The following is a 21,602-nucleotide window of genomic DNA, read 5'->3' on the forward strand; positions in this document are numbered from 1 at the left end:
GCTCACGCTGGTGGCTGGGCACTTGCTCCAGAGCCCGGACCGGCCGCTGGCGCGCGCTTGCTGGCCACCAGCACCCTGTCTTGCTGTCTTGCAACTCATTGTTCCGCGAAGCTGGCCAGCGGGCCTGACCTGCCCTGGAACCACTTCGCCCCAGGCCGCATGCGCCCACTCTTCACTGCCTCTGTCTCGGCCCCTCCTCCACAGCAGCCACAGCCAATGCGGAGTCCTCAAATCCCAGAGCCTGTGCGCCTGCGCCCAACTTGGGCGGGCTGAGGCGGGAGGCAGCAGGGAGCTAAAGGTCTTGCGGCCAAGGCTCCCCCCACCGGCTGCCATTTCCCTGTCCTTGTCCTGAGGCTGCCCTAGCTACACTGGGGCCGGGGCGGAGAGTCATGGCCAGCGTGTCGCGGTCCGGAAAAAGCAGCGATTCCCGTCGACCCTGGACCCTGATCGTCCCGGATGAGAAAGGTCGAGAGTCCCGGACCCGCGGGAGTGCAGGGGCGCTGGAGGGCGTGGGTTGGCCGCAGTCCCCAGGTTCAGGGGCGGCAAGCGCCCATCGTGTGCAGGAAGCCCAGGCCGGGTGTGAGATACAGGTGGCAAGCCCAGCGGAGGAATTGGTGCTGATATTGGATGACGGAATGGTGGCGGCTGAGGTGGTGATCGGGGAGGAGGAAGAGGACGGCGGGGGGGCGACCGAGGAAGAGGTGGCTGGAGAGGAGAATTCTGAGGAAGCCAAGCCAGAAGCAGAGGACATGCACGAGGAGGAGGAGGTGGAAGTTGAGAGACAGCAGCAGGAGGAGATTCAGGAGCAAGAGGAGAAGCGCGAGGCAGATGCAGAGGCGGAGGAGGGGCCCCCGCTCTCACAGGAGCTGCAGCAGCGAGAGCCAGCGCTGCGTCCTGCCTCAGCCCAGGACCCACTGGCAGTGCTGGAGCGTCTTCAGCTGGAGATCAGCGCTGGGAATGCCCAGGATTCCAGGGCCTTACGGCGGCTGAAGCGCAGGATTCTTCGGAGGCGGATTTCTCACCTGGATCACAGAAGGGCCGTCATCAAGCACATCCCTGGCTTCTGGGCCCAGGCGGTATCCTTCCTTGTGCTGGTGGGTGATGGCGGGGGCTGTTGTGCAGGAGGGCTGGGCACTGAGAGCAGGGTGCCTCAGGGCGATGGCCCCGAGGGAGGAGAGCTGGGGAATGGTCCCTGGCCCTGGGTTGGTGTGGTCTGGGATCCAGTGTAAGGCCTTGCACAGGGGCGGTTGTTGGGCACGGGGGGACCGGGGACTTGGAGCTGCTTCCTCTTGGTCTCCGCCAACATTGGCCTGCAGGCTGCTCTCAAACATTATTTGCGGACGCGAGTCATGTGTCCCCATGCTACCAGAGCTAGGGTAGCACAAAGCAGCCTTCACTCAGAGCAGATAAAGCAAGGAAATATTTCGCTGCAAAATGGGAGAGTTACACAGGCCGCACACCCACCTTCACATTCACAGGCTGTGCACGGTTTCTTAGCAGTTCCGTCAAAGGAGAGCTTTTCAGACACACACTCATGGCCTTTAGTGGAAGCACGCCACGCCCCTTTGCCAGACAGTAGGACGACTCAGACCCACTCCGAACGGGGTACAAGCTGCCTGCACAGACCCTGACATACACACACACACACACACACACACACACACACACACACACACACACACAGGATTCTCTCCTGGTATGTCCACCGCTGCTTCCCTCTCTGTCCTCAGGCTCCGGCTGGGTCCCACCCATGTCTTTCTCTCCGGACTGGCTGTGTCACTGTGTCTATTTCTTTTCCCTCCTCGGCCCTCCTCGTCCGTGCTTCTTGATCTCTTTCTCCCTCCCACACCCTCCGCTTGCATCGTAAGTGGGCAGTCGGGTTCCTGTAAGCCATGTTCTTCCATCTGCACTCAGAAGGCTGGTGACAACCTAGGTCTTCACGGGAATATGCCAAGAAACCCAGCAGTGAGGAGGGGTCAGTGCACAGGCCGACATCCCAAGCTATGATGGGCTGCTGGCAGCCCACACAGGTCAGATATAGGAAGGAACTGTGAGGAGTGCAGGCAGTGGAGTCTCTCCCTGCTGTGTGCAGACAGCGTGGGAGGTACAGGAAGCCAACGGACTGCCCAGTGTCGATGGGGTCTGATGCATTTGCAGAGGCTGAGGAGTGTGGGGACTAGTGTTTCCTGGTGTTTCTGCAAATGCCATGATCCCGTCCTTTGCTCTTAGCCTGGGAGGTTTGGAGGGGGTGTGTGTCTGTTTCCACAGCATCTGAAGGCACAGCTCCTTGACACAGCACAGATTCTGAATCACCCCCAGTTGTCGGCCATGATGGGTGCCCAGGACAAAGACGTGCTCAGCTACGTGGTCGACTTGGAGGTCAGACCGGGGAGGCTGTGGCTGGGGGCCGTCCCGTCGGGTGTGGGATTTGGGCGGGAGAGGGTGAGGCAAAGGTGCTCACCCTCACAGCCAGGCAAGTAGCTCGGGAGCCCGAGGGAGGACACTTGCCCCCTCCTGTCCCATTGCTCACGGCAGGTGGAAGAAGTGGGCCATCCCAAGTACCGCTGCAGAGTGATGTTTTTCTTTGGGGCCAACCCGTACTTCCGGAACCCAGTGATCATTAAGGAGTATCAGCTTAGCTTTGCTGGTAGGGTGTGGGTCCCATGATGGTGCGGGGCAGGGGGTGAGGAGCATGAATCAGGGGCATGCGGGAGGGCGACGGGGAGGGGGAGGTGGGTGGGGAGGAGGCCATCAGGTTGCTCCTCAAATCCTCTCTTCCTGCAGGCTACAGGGCATCGCATTCCACTCCAGTCCAGTGGTTCTGGGATTATGAACGTGGAGCTCCCAGTCGCAGGCATGACCCCACCAGCCTTAACTTGTTCAACTGGCTGTGTGAGCACAGCTGCCCAGGGGCGAACAGGATTGCCGAGGTGGGGCCCCTGAGGCCTTCGTCAGCAGTGGGAATGTGGGTGGCCCCCGGCCAGAGAGGAGAATGGGCTATGCCCAATGTGGTGCGGCCTGTGTCCCCTTCCAGATCATCATCGAGGACCTGTGGCCCAATCCCCTGCAGTACTACCTGAGGGAGGAAGGGACCAGAAGACAGTGATCTGACGTGCGCACGTGTCGGTGAGAACCCCAGTATGCGGTGTGTTGACCTGTGTGTTGTATGGGCAAGGGAACGTGGGCCAGACATTGGCTTGGAAATGGAGGTCCGCCGAGACAGGGACACAGGTAGCATGGGGAGAGGGTGGGAGGATGACAGGGGACCTGCACAGACTCAGCTGCAAACACACAGAGGGTCGAAGCCTGCAAACCAAATGCAGTTGTGCTGTGGGCTGGGGCTTTGGAGAGCAACTCAGGACGAGCAATGCTTCTCCACCACAAATGCTCCCCGTGGATGTCCGCCCTCTCCCGGACTTCCCCCTGCTCCTTCAGTCTGGATTTGCCTGCCAGTCTTTGGGTCAGGAGCTGACGTGTCCCCAGACGCCACTGTGGTGAGAATCTTGCACTTCCTTCCATGTGCCCCACCACGCCATGTCCTCGCGCAACCTCACAGCCATTCTTAGAACTGGTCCAAGGCCATTGGGGGCTGGAAATGAATCCCTGGGTGAGAAAGCAAGGGGGATCGCAAAAGGGCGAGGCACAAGAGTGAAACCAGCTGGGAAGTATTTGCCAATATCCCGTATCATTCTTGGTGTCTGTTGCGTGGGGGTGTGTGTGTGAGCGTGTACGCAAATGTGTCTGCGTGTGCCCACATGAGTCAGGGGCTCTGCATCTGTGTGGGGTGAATGCGCAGAGCTTCTATCTTTGCCCATGCAGAAACAATGGAGGACACCACGAGTGCTGGAAGAGTTGGGTGGATGAGTCTCCTGTCTTCTACGTGCCCCGGAGAGAATTGAGGAAGAGATAACGTGTGGCAGCCTTGAAGAGTTTCCATGATGTTTATGTGGACACATACAGGACGTTGAAAACCCTTCTGTTTGTGTGTGTGTGTGTGTGTGTGTGTGTGTGTGTGTGTGTGTGTGTGTGTTTGTGTGTATGTGTTTATGGGGATCTCAGAAGGGACGACGAGATCGGGACCTGAGTGTGACTGTCCTAGCCACTGCCCGGGTGATTCTGTGTGTGCAGGAGAGGTGCAGTCCTGGTGTGGGGCAGGTGTTGCCATGTGCACTGAGGCCTGCCTTCTTGGGCAGGCAGAGCCTGGAAAGAGGAGGAGGAAGAGACAGACCTGTTATTTGGAGACCTGTTGTATAGGCCAAAGCCGAAAGGCAGGGAAGGGGATTGCACAGTGGGACCAAATTGGTCCATTGGGTCCTGGTACAGTGTGGCCAGGACTTGGTGGGATTCAGCCAGGACCGTTGCTCCCAGAAGGGTGTCCTGTCCTTGGTGAGATAGAATCCAGGGAGCAAAGCCTCCAGTCAGGATCAGAGCTAAGGCCCCGTGTCCCCGGAGAACTCAGGAGTAGGCAAGCTTCTCACAGTCGATGCCAGTATACCTTGCTGCTGCCTCCCACACCCGGGGCCCCTTTGACCCCGAGCCCTGTCCTCAGACAGTGGCTCAGGATGGGAGATGTGTGAGGGGAAGAGGCAGGTGTAGGTTGTGGGCAGCAGCGAGGCTTATGAGTGGGATTTCATGGAGAGAGTACGCGCGAGGGCGGAGATCCAGCGTGAGTTCCTGCGAGTGTGTGCGGGTGTCTGTGGCAAACTGGGCCTGAGATCCGTGGTGGTGCCGGCAGTGTGAGCGTGCATGTGTTCGTGCGATTGCGTAGCCGTGTGTCTCTGTGTGTGCAGGAGTGGGTGTGTAGCCGCTGGAGAGACAAGGAGAGACACATGGGTCTCTGTGGATGAGGTGCTTAGGTGGGACAGTCAGGTGCCAGAATACAAGAGTGCAGTCCCTTCCCTCCTGAGTCCTGATGGTAATCGGCAGGATGGGTGCAATCGTTGCTGTGCCAGCGGGCTCAAGTCAGGATGCAAAAGGGAAATTGGTGCAAGGTCAAGAGGGGGGCCGAGGGGAGGAAAGCCTGTGCCCAGTGGCCAGTGGACCACTTGTGAGTGAGTGTGCTTGTGTGTGTGTTAGTGTGTGTCTATGTGGGAGTGAGTGTGTGTGTGTGTGTGTGTGTGTGTGTGTGTCTGTGTGTGTGTGTGTTGCGTTGCCCTGGTGGGCCTACAGTAGCAAATACGTAGGGGCACATGGTTGTGCCCAGGCTTTGTGCACAGAGTAGCTAGGGAACCCAACCTGTCAGGCTACGTGGTGTGCAGAGGGCGTAGGTATTTCCCTGGAGGGAGCCGTCCAGCAAGAATGTCTGCTCTTGGCAGACGTGCCATGTTTTGTCACGAGTCAGCTCTTCCTCGGGGCTCTCCTCTCTGCTTCCTGTGCACCAGGCCCAGGGAAAGGGAGGAGCTTGGACCCTAGACCTCAGGTGACTTGAGACCCCCAGGGGTGCCATACAGGATGGTGTGTGGGGATCCGTGTGTGGATGGGCAGGTGAGCAGCCTGCCAGCTGCTCTCTGAGGGGACAGTTCCTTGCCAGCAACACCTCTCCCCGCAGCACAAGATCACCACTGTCACTGCAGCTGGGCTGGGGACATGTCAAGGTGTGTCCCAGAACTCTGTTCCCCTTGCACGTAAGGGGTGCCAGAATGAGCCTCTCAGTCCCTGTGTGGGCGACCCTGATTAGCCTCAGACTTTGTCGATTCCTGGCCTCACGAAAATGGGGAACTGGGTTCCTTTCTCAGCGTCTCAGCGGTTGCATGTCGACGGAGGATGCTGTGGACAGTGTGGTCAGGATTCTGACCGGGCTCCACCTGCCCCGCCCCAAACCGCAGTGGGCAGCACGTGGTCCACTCTGTGTGTGCTTTGGGGAATCTAAAGCCTTACAGCCCCTCCCGTATTCTTCTCAGGTGGTGGAGGTTCAAAGGGGCCTAGGGAGGAACACTGGTCCCAGTCTGCTGCCGGCTGTGCCCACAGGTGTGTGTGCCCAGCTCCTTGACGCTGAAGCTGCAAGGCTTCGCACTGCCCCCAAAGCCCCATCCCTAGGATTTGCGTGTGGGCCAGATGGAAGTGAAGTCCCAGTGACCCTGCGGGATCACAGCGGGTGGTCTCGTCTGTGCCTGGCTACCCGCCTACCTGCCTTCCACATAGCCCGTTGCCCCCATACAGGGCTTTCGGTAAACACGCGGCCACCATCCAGCATGAGAGGGAAGGCTGGACGGTGTCCCAGTACCGCTGGTCATGTGTTGGCTGCTGCCAGCTGACAGCATGGAGACCCCATGGCCCGGTGGAGGACGTCCGACCTGTCCTACAAGGAATTGGGGACGACTGTAGGGATGCATCAGGTCCCATGCAGTAACCTAGCCCTGACCTTATCTGCCTAGCGGGTGTTCGAAGCGCCTTTGGGTCCCAGGCCTGGCATGTGTGTCGGTGAGCTTCCTCCTGGATGGCACTGCCGACACAGGGCTGGCTGGTCAGGGGTCGCGTGTGAGGCCCGTTGGGGCCCGGCCTCTAGGTCCGATACTGCTGTAGGTGTTGTTGAAAAGACAGAGCACAATATGATCGTCCCTTGGGTGTCGCTGCACTGGGGATCCTGTCGCTGCTCCCAGGTTCCCACTACCAGGTCTCCCCGGGAGGCCTGGGAGGTTGCCAGGCTCCTTTTGCAGGGACACAAAGGCTTGTCAGGGCCCATGCCTCAGGGTCCGGTGCTCATTGCGGATGACTTGGGGGCAGTGCGAGAGCTATTGCTCCCGTTCTTAGGGGAGATTGCGGTGGTCTTAAGGGACAAAGATGTGCCTGGAGAAGAGAAGGATGACCAGAGGAAGCATTAAAGGAGGAGGAGAAGGGCGATGAGGAGTTGGAGGAAGAGGATTGGGAGGCGTTAGAGCAGGAGGAGAAGGAGTGAATGATTGGGTGCAGGAGAGGGAACAAGTGGAGGAGGAGGATGTCCAGGATGAGGAGGAGCACGAGCCAAAGGAGTAGGAGCGGCTGCGGAAGGATGTTGAGGAGGGCGAGATCAGAGGGAAGAAGATGAGGAGAAAAGATAGAGCCAGGGTGGAAGAGCATGAGTAGAAGTGTAGGAGCAGAAGGAGGAAGAGCCCGAGGAGGAAAAGGTGGAGGGAGAGGAGGAGCGGGAAGAGTTGGAGGAAGAGGATTGGGTGGGGTTAGAAGAAGAGGAGGAGGAGAAGGAGTAGGGAATGACTGGGTGCAGGAGAAGGACAAATGGAAGAGGATGATGTCGAGCACCAGGAAGAGGAGGATCGCGAGCCAAAGGAGCAGGAGCAGCTGGAGGAGGGAGTTGACTAGGACGAGAGCAGAGGGAAGAAGAGGTGAAAGGTCAGAGGTAGGGCAGGAAGGGCAGTAGCAGGAGAGGACCTGGAGAAGGAGGAAGAGTCCTAGGAGGAAGAGTTGGAGGAGGAGGAAGAGGTGAAGGACGAGGACGAGGAGGATCAGATGCAGGAAGAGGATTGGGAGGAGTTACAGGAGGAGGAGGAGGAGGAAGACGAGTGAATGATCGGGTGCAGGCGAGGGAAGAAGTGGAGGAGGAGGAAGTCCAGGACGAGCAAGAGGAGCAGCAGGAGTCGAAGAGCAGTAGTAGCTGGGGAGGAAATTGAGGAGGACGTGAGCAGAGGGAAGAAGACGAGGAGGAGGAAAGGTAGAGCCAGGGCTGGAAGCGCAGTAGCTGCAGAGGGGGAGCAGAAGGATGAAGAGGCCCGAGGCTAAGACTTCCAATACTGTGTTGAGTAACAGCGGAGGGGGTGGACATTCCTGTCTCGTTCCTGACTTGAGCTGAGAGCTTTTGCTCATTGAGATGATATTCACGTTGGGTCGTTCATACATGGCTTTATGACCTCGATGTGTGCTCCTTCTATCCCTACTTTCCTGAGGGTTTTTTTTTTTTACCAGGAAAGGATGCTGTATTTTGTCCAACACTGTGTCTGGATCGAGTGAGAGGATCCTGTGGTTCTCGTCTTTTCTTTGGTTGATGTGAGGAATCCTGTTAATTGTTTTGCGGATGCTGAACCAGCCCTGCATCCCAGGTGCAAATCCCACTGGGTCGTGGTGAATAACATTTTAATGTATTGTTGGATCCGAGTGTCTGATATCTTGTTGAGGAGTTTTGCATCCATGTGCATCAGGGAAATTGGTCTATAGTTCTCCTTTTTAGTGGGGTCTCTTTCCGGTTTTGGAATCAAGGTAACGCTGGCTTCATAGAAAGAGGTTGGAAGTTTCCTTCCATTTCTATTGTGGGAACAGCTTCAAGAGAATAAGTGTTAACTCTTCCTTAAATGTTTGCTGGCACTCCCCTGGAAAGCCATCCGGCCCCGCAGTCTTCTTCCTTCAGCAGGTTTTTCGTTACTAACTTGATTTCTTTACTGGTGATGGGTCTGTTCAGATTTTCCTTTTCTTCCTCTTTCAGCTTTGGTAGTGTAAATGTTTCTAGGAATTTGTCCATTTCTTCCAGATTGCCCATTTTATTGGCAAATAATTGCTCCTAATATGCTCTTCTTATTGTTTGCCTTTCTGCTGTGTTGCTTGTGATCTCTCCTCTTTCATTCTTGCGTTTATTGATTTGGGCCGTTTCCTTTTTCTGTTTCATCAAACTGATGACTGGCTTATCAATTTTGTTAACTCCTTCAAAGAAGCAGCTTCTGGGCTCATTGATCTGTTCTCCTATTTTGGTTGGTTGGTTGGTTGGTTGGTTGGTTGGTTGGTTGGTTGGTTTGAGGTTGTTTTTGTTTTTGGTTTGTTTCATTTTTGGTTTCAATAGCGTTAATTTCCGCTAACGATTGTTATTTTCTGCCTTCTGAATGTGTTGGGTTTCATATGGTGTTCTTTTTACAGCCTCTTAAGGCGTAAGGTGAGGTTGTGTCTCTGAGACCTTTCTTTCTTCTTTAGGAAGACCTGACTTGCTAGATAGGTCCTCTTATTACACACCCTGGTGCGTCCCAGGGGTTTTGGGTTGTGGTGTTATCAGTAACTTCCATATACATTTTCATTGACTTCCGTATACTTTGTATATCCTCTTTAAACCCTTGGTTAGCCCATTCAGTCTTTAGTAGGATGTTCTTCAGTCTCCCAGTATTTGTGACCTTTCCAAATTGTTTCTTGTAGTTGATTTCGAGTCTCGTAGTGTTGTGGTCTGAAAATGTGCACGGTGTGACCTCGATCTCTTTGAACTTCCTTAGGGTTGACTTTTTCCGCCAGGAAATGATCTATAGAGGAGAATATTCCATGAGCACTGGAGAAGAATGTATGTTCTGCTGCTTTATTATGAAATGTTCTGAAGATATCTGTGCAGCCCATCATGTCCAGTGTGTCCTTCAACGCCCCCGTTTGCTTGTTGATTTTTTGTTTAGATTATCTGTGTATTGCAGCAAGTGGGGAGTTGATGTCTCCTCCTATGATGGCATTACTAAGAATGAGGTTCCTTATGTTTGTGATTAACTGATTTGTATATTTGGTTGCTCTCAAATACACCACATAAATGTTTTCAATTGCTAGGTCTTCTTGGTGGATAGACCCCTCGATTATGACATCATGCCCTTGTGCATCACTTGACACAGTCTTTACATTAACGTCTGGATTGTCTGATAGAAGTATGGCTACTTTGGCTTTGTTTGGTTGACGGTTAGCATGACAGATGATTCTCCATCCCCTTATTTTCACTCTGAAGTTGTTTTCACATCTAAAGTGGGTCTCCGGTAAACAGCATATCGATGCAACTTGTTCTCTCATCCATTCTGTTCCCCTGTGTGTTTTGATTGGAGCATTGAGTCCACTGACGTTTAAAGTGAGTACTGAAAGATATGAATTTATGGCCATTATCTTGTTTGAAGGGTTGCAGGATAAAATATCTATATATCTTTATATCTATATCTATATCTACGTCTCCATCTCCATCTATATGTATATGTATGTGTATGTGTATATGTATATTTATATATATATGTATATGTATATGTATATCTATATGTATGTGTATATGTATGTGTATGTGTATACGTATTGTATAACTATATCTATATATCTATATCTATATCAATATCTATATATCTCTATATATCTTTATATATCTAATTCTATATCTATTTCTAAAGATAAATATAAAAAGTATAAATATAAACAGGTAGATAGGTAGGTAGATAGATAGATAGATAGATAGATAGATAGAGAGATATGAATTTCCCTCTGAGTGTCCCCCCTTAAAAATTGCATGCAGGTCTGATTTAGCGGTCACAAACTCCTTTAAATTTTGTTTGTCCAGGGGCGCCTGGGTGGCGCAGTCGGTTAAGCGTCCGACTTCAGCCAGGTCACGATCTCGCGGTCTGTGAGTTCGAGCCCCGCGTCGGGCTCTGTGCTGACAGCTTGGAGCCTGGAGCCTGTTTCAGATTCTGTGTCTCCCTCTCTCTCTGCCCCTCCCCCGTTCATGCTCTGTCTCTCTCTGTCCCAAAAATAAATAAAAAACATTGAAAAAAAATTTAAAAAAAAAAATAAATTTTGTTTGTCTGGGAACCTTTTTCTCTGTTTCTATTTTGAATGACAGCCTTGCTGGATAAAGAATTCTTCACTGCGGATGTTTCTAATTCAGCACTTTGAACGTATCCTACCACTCCTTTCAGGCCTGCCAAGTTTCTCTGGATAGGTCTGCTGCAAACCTGATCTATCTTCTCTTGTAGTTTAGGGACTTGTTTCCCCTTGGTGCCTTCCTGATTCTCTTTGCCTGAGTACTTTGTGAGTTTGAATATGATATGCCTTGCTGAGGGTCAGTTTTTGTTGAATCTAATGGGGTCCTCGGTGCTTCCTGGATTTTGATGGTGTGTCTTTCCCCAGGTTAGCAAAATTTCCCACTATGATTTGCTCACATAACCTTTCTACCCCTATTTCTCGCTCTTCCTCCTCGGGACCCCTATGGTTCTGATGTTGTTCCTTCTGCATGAGTCACTGATTTCTCCAATTCTTCAATCGTGCTCTTTTCCTTAATCTCCCTTGATTTTCCTGCTTCCATAGTCTCCATACGTTTGTCCTCTGAATCGCTGATTCTCTCTTCTGTCTCATCCATCCTTAACACCGCTGCATCCATCCGTCATTGCACCTCAGCTATATCATTTTTAATTTCATTCTGGCCAGTTTTCACTTCATTTTTTCTCTGCACAAAGGGACTCTAATCTACATTGGACTGCAGCTAGTATTCTCATCATCGTGCTTCTAAATGCTGCTCCAGACATCTTGCTTGTACCTGTGTTGGTTGAATCCCTGGCTCTCGTTTCTTCATGCTCTTTCTTTCTGGGTGAATTCCTTCCTTTTGTCATTTGGAATGGAGAAAAGGAACTCATGAGGTGGAAAATTCAAATGAAATATTCAAAGTGTAAAATGTTAAAAGTAAAAACTTAAAAACACACACGTAAATAATGGAATGAATGATGCTAGATTCTAGGCATGTTTCATCTGGGTGTTGAAAGTGGTTTTGTCACAGGGGAGAAAAAAAAAAGTGGGAGTGGAGAAAAATTTAGAAAATACCAATAAAAATATTAAAAAGGGAAATGTCGTGAGAATTTGAAAACTCAATACACTGAAGTAGACTAAAAGGAGAAGATGGGAGTAAAATAGAATTTGTGAATATAGACACAAAAGGAAAGAATAATGTAGAAGAGTTTTAAAGAAAATTAGTAAAATTTCCACCTGCCCAGTCTCCTTTGCCTCTCCGCGCACAAAAGCACCTCCCTTCCTGCGCCTCCTCGCTCTCCAAGTTCACTTCTCCATGCCACGTACCTGCTGAATTCGGAGGTTCAGGATATGCAGATTGCTGTGCTAATCCCCCAGTCAGTTTCCTGGGTGGGTACGATGGTTTAGTGTTGGTCTGGCTGTATTTCATGCACACGAGACACTTAAGAAGCTTCCATGCTGTCTGCCATCTTGGCTCCTCCCCAAAGAGGTGAGATGTGTAGCACCAGTTCTCTGATATGAGACATCCCATAGGACAGTTGTGGTCGGTGACAAAGCGGAAAAGGGCATGTACCACACAGGGAGGTCACCCTGGAGGGGGAGGCAGAGAACCTGCTCCAGACCTGGGAGGGGAGGCAGGGGCTCCAATGCTGGAGCCACGCCCACCACCCTCCAGCTGATGGTTCCTGAACAGCAGCCAACTGTCTGGGTCTGGCCTGGAGCTCCTTCACCCCAAGGACCTGTGGTCAAAAAGTTCACTGCCCTGCCTCTGCCCCACCTCCACCACAGCCACAGCCACAGCCACAGCCACTGCAGTGTCCGAAGGGCCACGTGGCCGTGGGCGTGCTTCCCAAAAGCTGGTGGGCTCCAGAAGGAGGCAGCAGGCATTTAAAAACCTTGGGCCTCGACACTCCACCTGCCGGGCCTAGTCTGGAGCCTCATGCCTCAAGTTCCCACCCCTTGTGCTCTATGGCCCTAGCCTGAGGATGGGCTAAGGCCCCAAAGCAAGGGAGTCATGTTCCGGAAAACGCTGAGATTCCTGAGAATACCGGGCCTCCATTCTGCTGGAAGAGGGCGTTCGAGAGTCCAGGCATCGTGGCAGCACGCCCGTCTCAGTCCCAGACAATTTCACTCATGCATACGCACGCGCACGCGCACGCACAGGCACAGGCACGGGCACACACACACACTCCCCCTCTATGGCTGTCTCTAGTTGTGACTTACTCTCCTTCCTCGGCCTCCTTCCATGTCCCTCTGGCCTCTGTCTGTCTCTGAGTCCCTGTGATCATTTTCTTTAGGGAACGCTTCCTCCCTCCCACACCTCCATCTCTCTTTCTCTGTCTCTGTCCTGTCCTGGGACAGTATCAGTGCATGTGGGTTTCCGTGAGCTGTGCATGTCCATATGGACGTAGTAGGCTGCTGATGGCACAGGGCTGCAGGGGAACGCACAAAGGAACGCACAAGTACCAGGGGTCAGAGCACATCCAGACCTCCTAAGCCGTGACTGCCTCCAGGCAGCCCACACAAGCTGGGTATGCATGTGAACTGAGAAAGGTCAGTCCCTTGGCCCTTGCCCTGTAGGTTGCAGCCAGCTGGGAGGTACTGAGACCCAAGGGACTCCCCAGTGTTGAGAGGGTCTGAAGAAAGGGCAGGAGCCGAGGAAGCAGGGAACCTAGTCGTAGCTGGTGTTTCTCCACCTGCCATGTTCCAGTGCCATTGGTACTGGAAGGTTGGTATCAGGTGTGGCTCTCTTTCCTTGGCATCTCAATGCAAGCTTCCGTGACCCAATGGAGGTCCTGAATCGGCCCTAGTTTTCAGCCAGGTTTGGGCCCCAGGACAAATGCATGTGCTGTGTGAGGGGGAAAGCAAGTGTGAGTCGTGGGGAGGAGCTAGCTTCGTGAGTGGGATGTGGCAGAGGGCATGAGTGAGTGCACAGGTCCACTAGAGCGTGTCTGTGAATGTATTGTGGCTGGCGCCTGTGAGTACTTTTGCCTGGGCCTTAGCGTTTGTGCTGGCAGCGTGCGCGTGTCTGTGTCCACGTGCCGCGTGGCCGTGCATCTTTGTGCCTGAGTGAGTGTGCGTAGGCCGTTGGCTAGCGAAGGAAAGAGACTGGGGGCTTTCCTGACTTGGTGAGTAAGGGGGAGGCTCAGTGCCAAAGTGCAGCGAGTGCAATCCCTTCGCTCCTGGGATCGACACGGAGCTAGCTGATCACCTTTCATGACGGGAGGAAAGCCTGGACTTTGCCTGGGTCCGCTCATCCTGTGTTGCCTTGGCCAGGGGCAAGTTGGGGTTGGGCCTTCCATGGCGCAGTGGAGGAGGACCAAAGTTCCCTGCAAGGAAGTGGGCATTAGTGGAGGGAGGCAGCAGATAGCAAGAGTAAGTCTGGCCCTGCTCCTGGAGCGGCCTAGGGGATCATCGCAAGGCCTTGTGGTCCGAGCCTGGGGATGTGTCTCGGTGAACATCCTCCTGGATGACCCTGCAGAGACGGGCCTGGCTGGTCTAGAGTCCCTTGCGAAGTTGGGGCCCGGCCCCTGGGCCCCAATATTGTGGTAGGTGTTGGTCAAACTGAAAGGCATTGCCTGCTTGTCCCAGACAGTCCCTGCACCTGGGACCCAGATTTGCTCCCACGTTCCTGCCACGGGGTCTCCCAGCGATGCGTGGGAGTTTGACAGGCCCCATTTCTCTGGAGGGAGTGAGTTGCATAGGTCAGGTGCACCAGGGTCTGGGTCTGGTTTCCTGTCTTGCCCACCCCCTACGTCCTCTGCTGAGGGCAGCTTGAGGGCTCACCACTGGACCTGTTCCTCTCCCTTTCTGGGTAAGCGTTTGCCTCTCTGTCGGTCACACTGGCCACCCCCTCTCAGCCCCCTACCACCTGGTCCGCCTTCCCCCTCATCCACCTGCGTGTCTATGCATTGCTGTCACCTGAAGCGGTGGTGTGCTGCCTCATATATCACAGCCACCCTGGAGCATTTCTGTACCCCGTACGTATCGTGACATAGCCCAACGAGTCTGGAGGAACCTCTTCTGTGTCACGGAAGCAACATGTTGGCCAGAGGGCCCGGCACACGAATTTGGAAATCCTAGAATCCCCCGCCTGCGGGGCAGCCTCCTGGTCCCATAAGGAGGTAGGGGAACACTGCACTCCACCAAAGGGAAAAGGCAATGCATGAGTGTGGTGCCTGGCCAGGCAATGCATCTCGAGCCTCCAATCCTGCAGTGGCTCTGTGTGGTGTGTGTGTGTGTGTGTGTGTGTATGTGTAGCTGGTGCTGTCTGACATAGACCGGCAGGGAGTCCACATCACCACTGCCCTGACAGGGAGGGAGACCACATCATTGCCCTCACTGCACACCGTCTGCAGCTTATTGCTTCCCCAAAGTGGTCATGTGGCTTCGTGTAGACCGTGGGGCGTGTCCCTCACTTGGGTCCCAACACTACATCCCCCAACCCCCTGAAACCTCTCGGAGACCCTTGAAATCATGCTGTCTGTGGCACAGGGGGACAGTGTTTTGAGTCAGCGCCCACGCTCATGGCAGCCTGCCGCCTAAGTGAGTGGTAAAGGAAATGGGAGCAGGATGAACAGACATATGGCCAACGAAGGCCTGGGGAGGGTCCCTGTGAGAAGATGGCCGACCACTGTGGGAGGAAGGGGACCGCTGTCTGTGGGGCAGACGCAAGCTCCAGGAATCCCAGGGCTCACGGGCACGGGTCTTTCCTGTGCACTGCCACACACGGGAGGAATGGGCAGCCGATCGTGAGAGGGGGGTGTGTGCTTGCCAGCGTGTCACGTTCCAGGCAACGGGGACAAACGGCAAGAGCGGCGCGCGTGATACGCAGCCTCCCCTAGTGTGGCGTCCTCTCCACGTCACACACCTCTGGTCACCGACCTTCCCTAGCCGGTGCACTGCTAGACTGCTGTCATGACATACATGTCTTCTGGGAGCAAAGATGGACGTAGAGAATATGCAAAGGAGGCTGAGCAGATGGAAAACCAGGGTGCACAGACAGCAGGCGCACAGCTGAAATGCGTCTCCCGGACAGCCAAGGTGACCGCTGAGTGGATTTGTCAGACTAGGGGCACAATGAACAACGGTGGCGGTGTACATGGGAAAAGCGTGGAGGTCCCCCTTTACCCGTGTGTATAGACAGCCGCGTGCCCAGCGCAGCGTGGAATGCAAAGGTCGCTTTCGCATGGCCAGAAGCCAAACAGGGCACCCAGAGCGCACAGAGGGCCGGCTGCAAGCCCCCCGGAGGAGTTGCCCCGCACGGGGCCCACAGCCTTCCTGCCTATGCAACAGACGCGCCCCAGTTTCCTGGTGACCTAGGGGCGGGACCGCCGAAGCCACGCACGCCACCGTCCCTATGATTGGTCCCGAAGGCAGTGAAGCAGCCTGGGCGTGGCTTGGAGCTCCCTCAGCCTCAAAGCCGCAGGCGCACACCTCTCACCACAAAGGCCTCCGAGGCAGCATCGGCATGGCGATAGCCACCGCCGAGGCATCCTGGGTACAGCACCATGCGCATGCGCCCCCTCGACGTTTGGGCTCTGGGAGGAAGGGGGAGCGAGTTGCCAGCCATTGCCCTCAGGGCTCCACTGACTGGGTCTGGGGAGGGGGGCCGTGCTTTCACGTCCCGCTTCGTCGCCGGTAGGAGCCACAGTTGGTGTCTCGGGCCGGGGCCGCATGTTGCGCGACTCGTGTTTCCGAAACACTGGGGACGCCCGGAGGCCCCATGCCGCCTTCGACCGGGAAGGGGGCGGTCGAGAGACGAGGGCCCGTGGGGACACTGGGCGTCCGGCAGCGCCGGAGGTGCCGCAGGCCGAAGGCTTGCAGGCCACAAGCGAACAGCCTGTGCAGGAAGGCCAGGCCCGACCCGAGAGGCAGGTGGGCGGCCCCAGCGAGATATCGGTGCCGCTGGTGCATGACATAATGGCGGTGGAGGCGCTGTGGGGCCTGGTGGAGGAGGAGGTTGAGGTGCCGGCCGCGGAAGAGGACACGCGTGGGGAAGAGGGGCATGACCAGAGGAAGAAGGGGGAGGAGGACGAGGAGCAGGAGCAGGGGAAGGACAAGGTCCAAGTTCACGAGGAGAAGGACCTGAAGGACGAGGGGGAGCAGCAGGAACAGAAGAGCAGAAGGAGGAGGAGGAGGAAGAGGGGGAGAGGCAGCAGGAGTCAAAGATTAGAAGGAGGACGAGCAGCAGAAGCCCAAGCAGAAGGAGGAAGAGCGGAAGGAGGAGGAGTTGGCGGAAATGAAAGGGGAGGAGCAGGAGCACCAGGGTGTACAAGCGGGCGCGGCCGTGGCGGTGGAGGCATCGGCGGCGGCAGTGGCAGGGGAAGGGGACCAGGAGGAGGAGCAGGAGGAGGAAGGGAAGGCGTGGGAGCCATCCAAGGGAGAGCAGAATTGCAAACGGAGGAGGAAGAGGAGCAGGAGAAGGGAGCGCTGGAGGAGCAGCAGCAGGGCGAGGAGGAGGAGGAGGGAAAGGAGGACAAGGAGGAGCGGGAGGAGGAGGAGGAACAGAAGCCGAGTGAGCAGGAAGGCCGATGGGTGGAAGAAGCCCAGGAGCTGCAGGTGAAGCAGCAGAAGAAGGAGCGGGTAGAGTCAGGCCTCCGTCCTTGCCCTTCCCCACTGGAGGCTCTGGAGGCCCTTCAGATAGAGCTACAGCCGGTGAATAAACAAGCCAGCCGGGAGCACGCTCGACTCCAACTCAGGATGTGGCAGAGGCGGCAGCGTCATCTGGAACAGAGAAGTGCCCTTATCCAGGGCATCCGTGGTTTCTGGGCCAAGGCTGTATCCTTCCTGCTGCTGGTGGAGGGTCCAGAGGGGGCTGGGCTTGCGCAAGAGGAAGGAAAGGGAGGTGACATTTAGAGGAACCCAGGACAGGGACTGGAGCTAAGCCGCGCTCCAGTGGCCGGGAACGTGCAAACGTGATCCCATCCGGCGGTCCTGGCTCTGCAATGAGTGTGGGAGGAGGGCAGTGCCGGGGTGGGGGAGGCATGTGTGCTTTACGTCGCACCTGGCACGGAAACAGCGCTGGGAGAGTGGGGAGTGGCGGTGGAGGTCCAGGCCAGGACGGGGAAATGACCGAGGGCTTCTTCCCACACAAAGGCGCGTGGGGGCACGTTTCTGGGTCCCGCTAAGCATCTTGCTGCGGGGAAGGCGATGTGAATGCCCACTGGTCGGCGCGAGACCGGATGTGTGCTGTCTGGCTGTGTGGAAGTAAGCGTCCTCAGTGTCCTCATGAGCACACAAGGCTAGGCGTGGTTGCGGGCGTCTGGGCATGCACAGCCTCCTGTGCGTGTCTAGCAGAGCCCTGCGCGATCCTGAGACCCCGTGGGCCTGGACGCAGCCTGTGGGGAGGGCTTGAGACCCTGGGGGAGGACGTCAGTCCCGGGGGGAGGACGCCTGGATGCTGTCCACACGTGTTCTCTGCTTCGAGCTCTCTCATGCCCAGCACCTGAAGGCTCTTTGACCTGCAGCAGTTTGTGAACCACCCTCAGATGTCAGCCCTGATTAGTAAGCCCGATGAAAGCATGCTTCGCCACATGACCAATTTGAAGGTCGGCCTGGGAGTGGGAGGTGGTGTGGGGGGCTGGCCGTGTGGGGAGGGGAGGTGGTGGGGAGAAGTGACGTGTTCCTTCCTCAGGGGAGGGAGGGTGTCCTGGAAGAAGATTTCACATTTCTGCCCCACTGTACCACGGCAGGTGGAGGAACACAAGTTTCCCAGGGAATGCCGGAAGATCCTGCTGTTTTTTGTCAAGAACTCCTACTTCCAGAATGAAGTCGTTACGAAGGAGTATGTCCTAGGCCTTGCTGGTAAGTGTCCCCTGACTGCATGGGCGGCAGTGGGTGGAGGGTTGAATGTGACTGGTTCTCTGGCGCCGTCTCACATACTCGTCTTCCTGCAGGGTATAGGGCGTCTCATTCCAGTCCCATCCAGTGGCACCCAAGGTACAGACAGGAGGCCTACAGACGCAGGCATGACAACAGCAGCCTCAACTTCTTCAACTGGTTCTCTGACCACAGCTTTGCCGGCTCTAGCAGGATTGCTGAGGGGGGGCCCTGTAACAAGGAAGGGAGGTGATTTTCATGGGTTCCCCCACTGCGTGGGATAGCTACCTGAGGCCTGGCCTGTCTCCCCTACCAGATAATCATAGAGGATCTTTGGCCCAATCCCCTGCCGTATTTCAAGATGAAGGAGGCCCCAGGAGAGAGAACTGAGAGGGAAAGAGGTGAGCAGCCAAGGGTGTGGGCACTGAAATGTGTGCCGTGGGGTCCGTGGCACAATTCTCTTCTGCATGGAGGCACCGAGACTCACAGTGGCACAGGAGGTGACACCAGGTCAAAAGGGCATCGGCCTGAGACGGGGAGTCTTAAGAAGTAACGTGTCAAAGAGGCTTTTCCCTTTGGGGAGCCTGAAGGTGGGAAGGGGGCTAGACAAAAAGAATGAGCAAAGCGGGACAACCAAAGCTGGCTCATCAGATAGCACGGTGACAACTGTCATTCCCGGACCATGAACCCCACCGTCAGGCCTCCTACCACCATCCCACATGTTGTCTGGCTTCGGGAGCCCCTTGTCAGCTTTGGCACAGCTTATCACACCCTCCCATTCTACTTTCCGTTTGGAAACATTCAAGCAACCTTAATCAGGGCCAAGATCAGACTCTCACCTGTCCTGTGTGTGTGTGTGTGTGTGTGTGTGTGTGTGTGTGTGTGTGTGTGTCTGTGTGTACCCATATATCCCAGGGATATGCACGATCTTGAGAAGAGTATGAAGGAGCATCGCACTTCATCGACCCCAGTGGAAACCCTTCCGATGCTCACCGATGGTCCACAAGATTCTCCTGCCCACGAAATGAGGACAAGGGTGGTGGTGACACGTGGCGCAGGGCGGGGGTCCAATACATTTGAAGAAATATAGAATGGGAGATAAATATCATGAAGCGATTTGTGTGTCTTCCTCTCAGGTACGCTCTGGGGCGTGTCCATGTATACATGCGGCTGTCCAGGGGTGTAAGTGTTCTGTGCCTGCACATTGGAGTTCCAAGGAAGGGCGGGACGTAGGACATTGTCCGTAGGGATGGGTCACACATTGGGATTGCATGTGAGGTCAGTAAGATTGAAGCAATGGGGACTTGAGTGAGGGAGGCCAGGGCACAAACCTGAGAGAAAGGCCAGTGCCCAGGTTCCTATCTTTCCTGTGAAAAGGAGGAAATTCAAGGAAATGGAGACGCCAGCACAGGCCAGGGAGGTCCAATATTCAGGGTTTGGGCATGTCCATGATGGTGCCCCCAGAATCCCGCATGGGGACACCCTCAGTCATGTTGACTGAACCGCCACACAGGGAGGAATTCCCAGGGTTGATTACCCTCTGGTTTTCAGACGTCTCCCAATGCAGACTGTCTTGGGGACAAGGTCAGGATCTCAGGACCAGCCATACATATTTGAGGGATTGTGAGCAGGTTGTAAGATTGGTGTCCAGGGGAAGGAACCGAGGGACCAGAGGGAGAGTGGGTGGGTAAGACCGATGAAGTTCTGCTTCAGGCACAGTTGACAGGGACAACGTACACGCTGCAGAGAAAACAGCCCACTACAGTCTCACGCAACTCCAAAATCACAGCCAACTTTTCTGGTTCCACTTCCTGAAGCTGAGCCTCCCAAACACCGCTTCACTTATTCATACACACACACACACACACACACACACACACGACTCCTGAAGGAGTCCTAGTACTGATGCCCTTGTGTGAACTTCGCTGTTTCTGAAAAGACCTCTGGTTACGAATGGGTGTCCCAGATTGCAAGCCAACAGAGGGGAGGGTCGCGGGGAGGTGGAGCTCTTACAGGGCACGAACACGCCATCCTCTCTCGTGTGCCCTCTGCCCTCTCATCATCAGCCGTGATGAGTCGGGTGATGTTCTTCCTCTGTGTCCACAGGCTTAAGCCCTGTGTCCAACACGCCATGTGAGACTTGTGAAAAGACTCCCAAGTGCAAACACCAGCAGGCGCTCAGGGAGGTCGCGTCGTCCCAGGCAGCCTGTGTTCCTTTGCCTGAGTGCCAGGACAAAGGCTGCCTCAGCCACATAGGGAACGATGGACTTGTGAGGCCTTAGCATTCTGTGCAGAGGTGCCGGGCAGGCCTGGAGCTTAGAAAGGACTGGGACGAGCCTCACCTGCGACGACGTGAGTGCGGGGGTACTCCTTACAGAGCAGATGGCTGCTTGCCAGAGATGTCTGTGCTAGGGATGGGGCAAAAGCTCCACCGTGCTAGCAGTGCAGTAGACAGAGTTCAGCCTTGTCCATCTCAGGCTCTTCTGTATCCCCAAGTAACACGGCCCCCAGCACAGCGTGCCTGAGAGTGACATCCCGACACTAATATTCCTGTCTCCCAAGCTGCCCAAGCCCCCCAGGATCCCCACTGCACAGCTCTGCAGTACAAGAGCCTTCTCTGCAGTGGCTCTATTCCAGGGAAGGCGAGGGCAGTCCCAATGCATGGAGGCCTCTTGTCCCTCTCAGTATGCAGACAACATGGTCAGCAGCGTGTCACCAGGCTGTGGAGTTGAGGATCTGTGCAACCAAGCCTCACCTCTTCCAGGGCGGAGGCTGTCGCACTCTCTAGAAGGGAAGGCAGGTCTTTCTCTCGCTGCTGTCTGCACACTGGCTGGAGAAGCACGTCTTCTCAGCTGCTTGATGTGTAAATGTCAGGGTACTCAGGAAAAGCTCCCTGTGCTGACCCGAGTCTTTGGGTGTGAACATCCAAAGAAAGTATGGCCCATGATTCTGCAGTGGGAATACGGCCTCAGTGGTCATGAGGCTGGGCCCCTTGGGGCATCTTTCTGCACAAGCAGGCCGTTACTTGATAGGTCTTGCCGAGCAGGAACACTTTACGGGACAGGTGAACACAGGGTCCCCCACACGTTAATATCTCCAGCGAATACCTCCTTAGGGGCCAGGGTGACGTTTCCGCCCGGCCTGTCCCAAAGACAAGGTACGGACAAGGTGTGGGTGTGGTTGCACTCACGGCCCCCAGAGCCAAAACCTCAAGTGTGGACACATGAGGTCCGTGGTCAGAGGCCTTGGTGCTCTGTGTCCGAGGGATTACAGCCCTCATGCTGCACACACGGCAGCCCCGGATTTCCTCCCTTATGCGCAGCAATTCCTGGGGAGCCCTAGGG

At 55.2% G+C, this 21,602-nt stretch overlaps 2 protein-coding genes across 2 annotated transcripts; both read left to right on the forward strand.

The window, feature by feature from the left end:
• Nucleotides 1-389: 389 nt before the first annotated feature.
• Nucleotides 390-3,120, forward strand: LOC131503434 (testis-specific Y-encoded protein 1-like). The gene is made up of 5 exons (XM_058714905.1): nucleotides 390-1,076; nucleotides 2,302-2,379; nucleotides 2,536-2,647; nucleotides 2,785-2,930; nucleotides 3,035-3,120. The coding sequence occupies exons 1-5, from the start codon at nucleotides 390-392 to the stop codon at nucleotides 3,104-3,106; spliced, it is 1,095 nt and encodes a 364-aa protein (XP_058570888.1). The 3' UTR covers nucleotides 3,107-3,120.
• A 12,993-nt stretch (nucleotides 3,121-16,113) lies between these two features.
• LOC131503456 (testis-specific Y-encoded protein 3-like) lies at nucleotides 16,114-19,354 on the forward strand. The gene is made up of 7 exons (XM_058714925.1): nucleotides 16,114-16,429; nucleotides 16,592-17,217; nucleotides 17,910-17,987; nucleotides 18,132-18,243; nucleotides 18,336-18,479; nucleotides 18,573-18,659; nucleotides 19,174-19,354. The coding sequence occupies exons 1-7, from the start codon at nucleotides 16,114-16,116 to the stop codon at nucleotides 19,200-19,202; spliced, it is 1,392 nt and encodes a 463-aa protein (XP_058570908.1). The 3' UTR covers nucleotides 19,203-19,354.
• Nucleotides 19,355-21,602: the final 2,248 nt, after the last annotated feature.

This window comes from Neofelis nebulosa, chromosome Y (assembly GCF_028018385.1).
Source record: "Neofelis nebulosa isolate mNeoNeb1 chromosome Y, mNeoNeb1.pri, whole genome shotgun sequence".
Classification (NCBI taxonomy): Eukaryota; Metazoa; Chordata; class Mammalia; order Carnivora; family Felidae; genus Neofelis; species Neofelis nebulosa.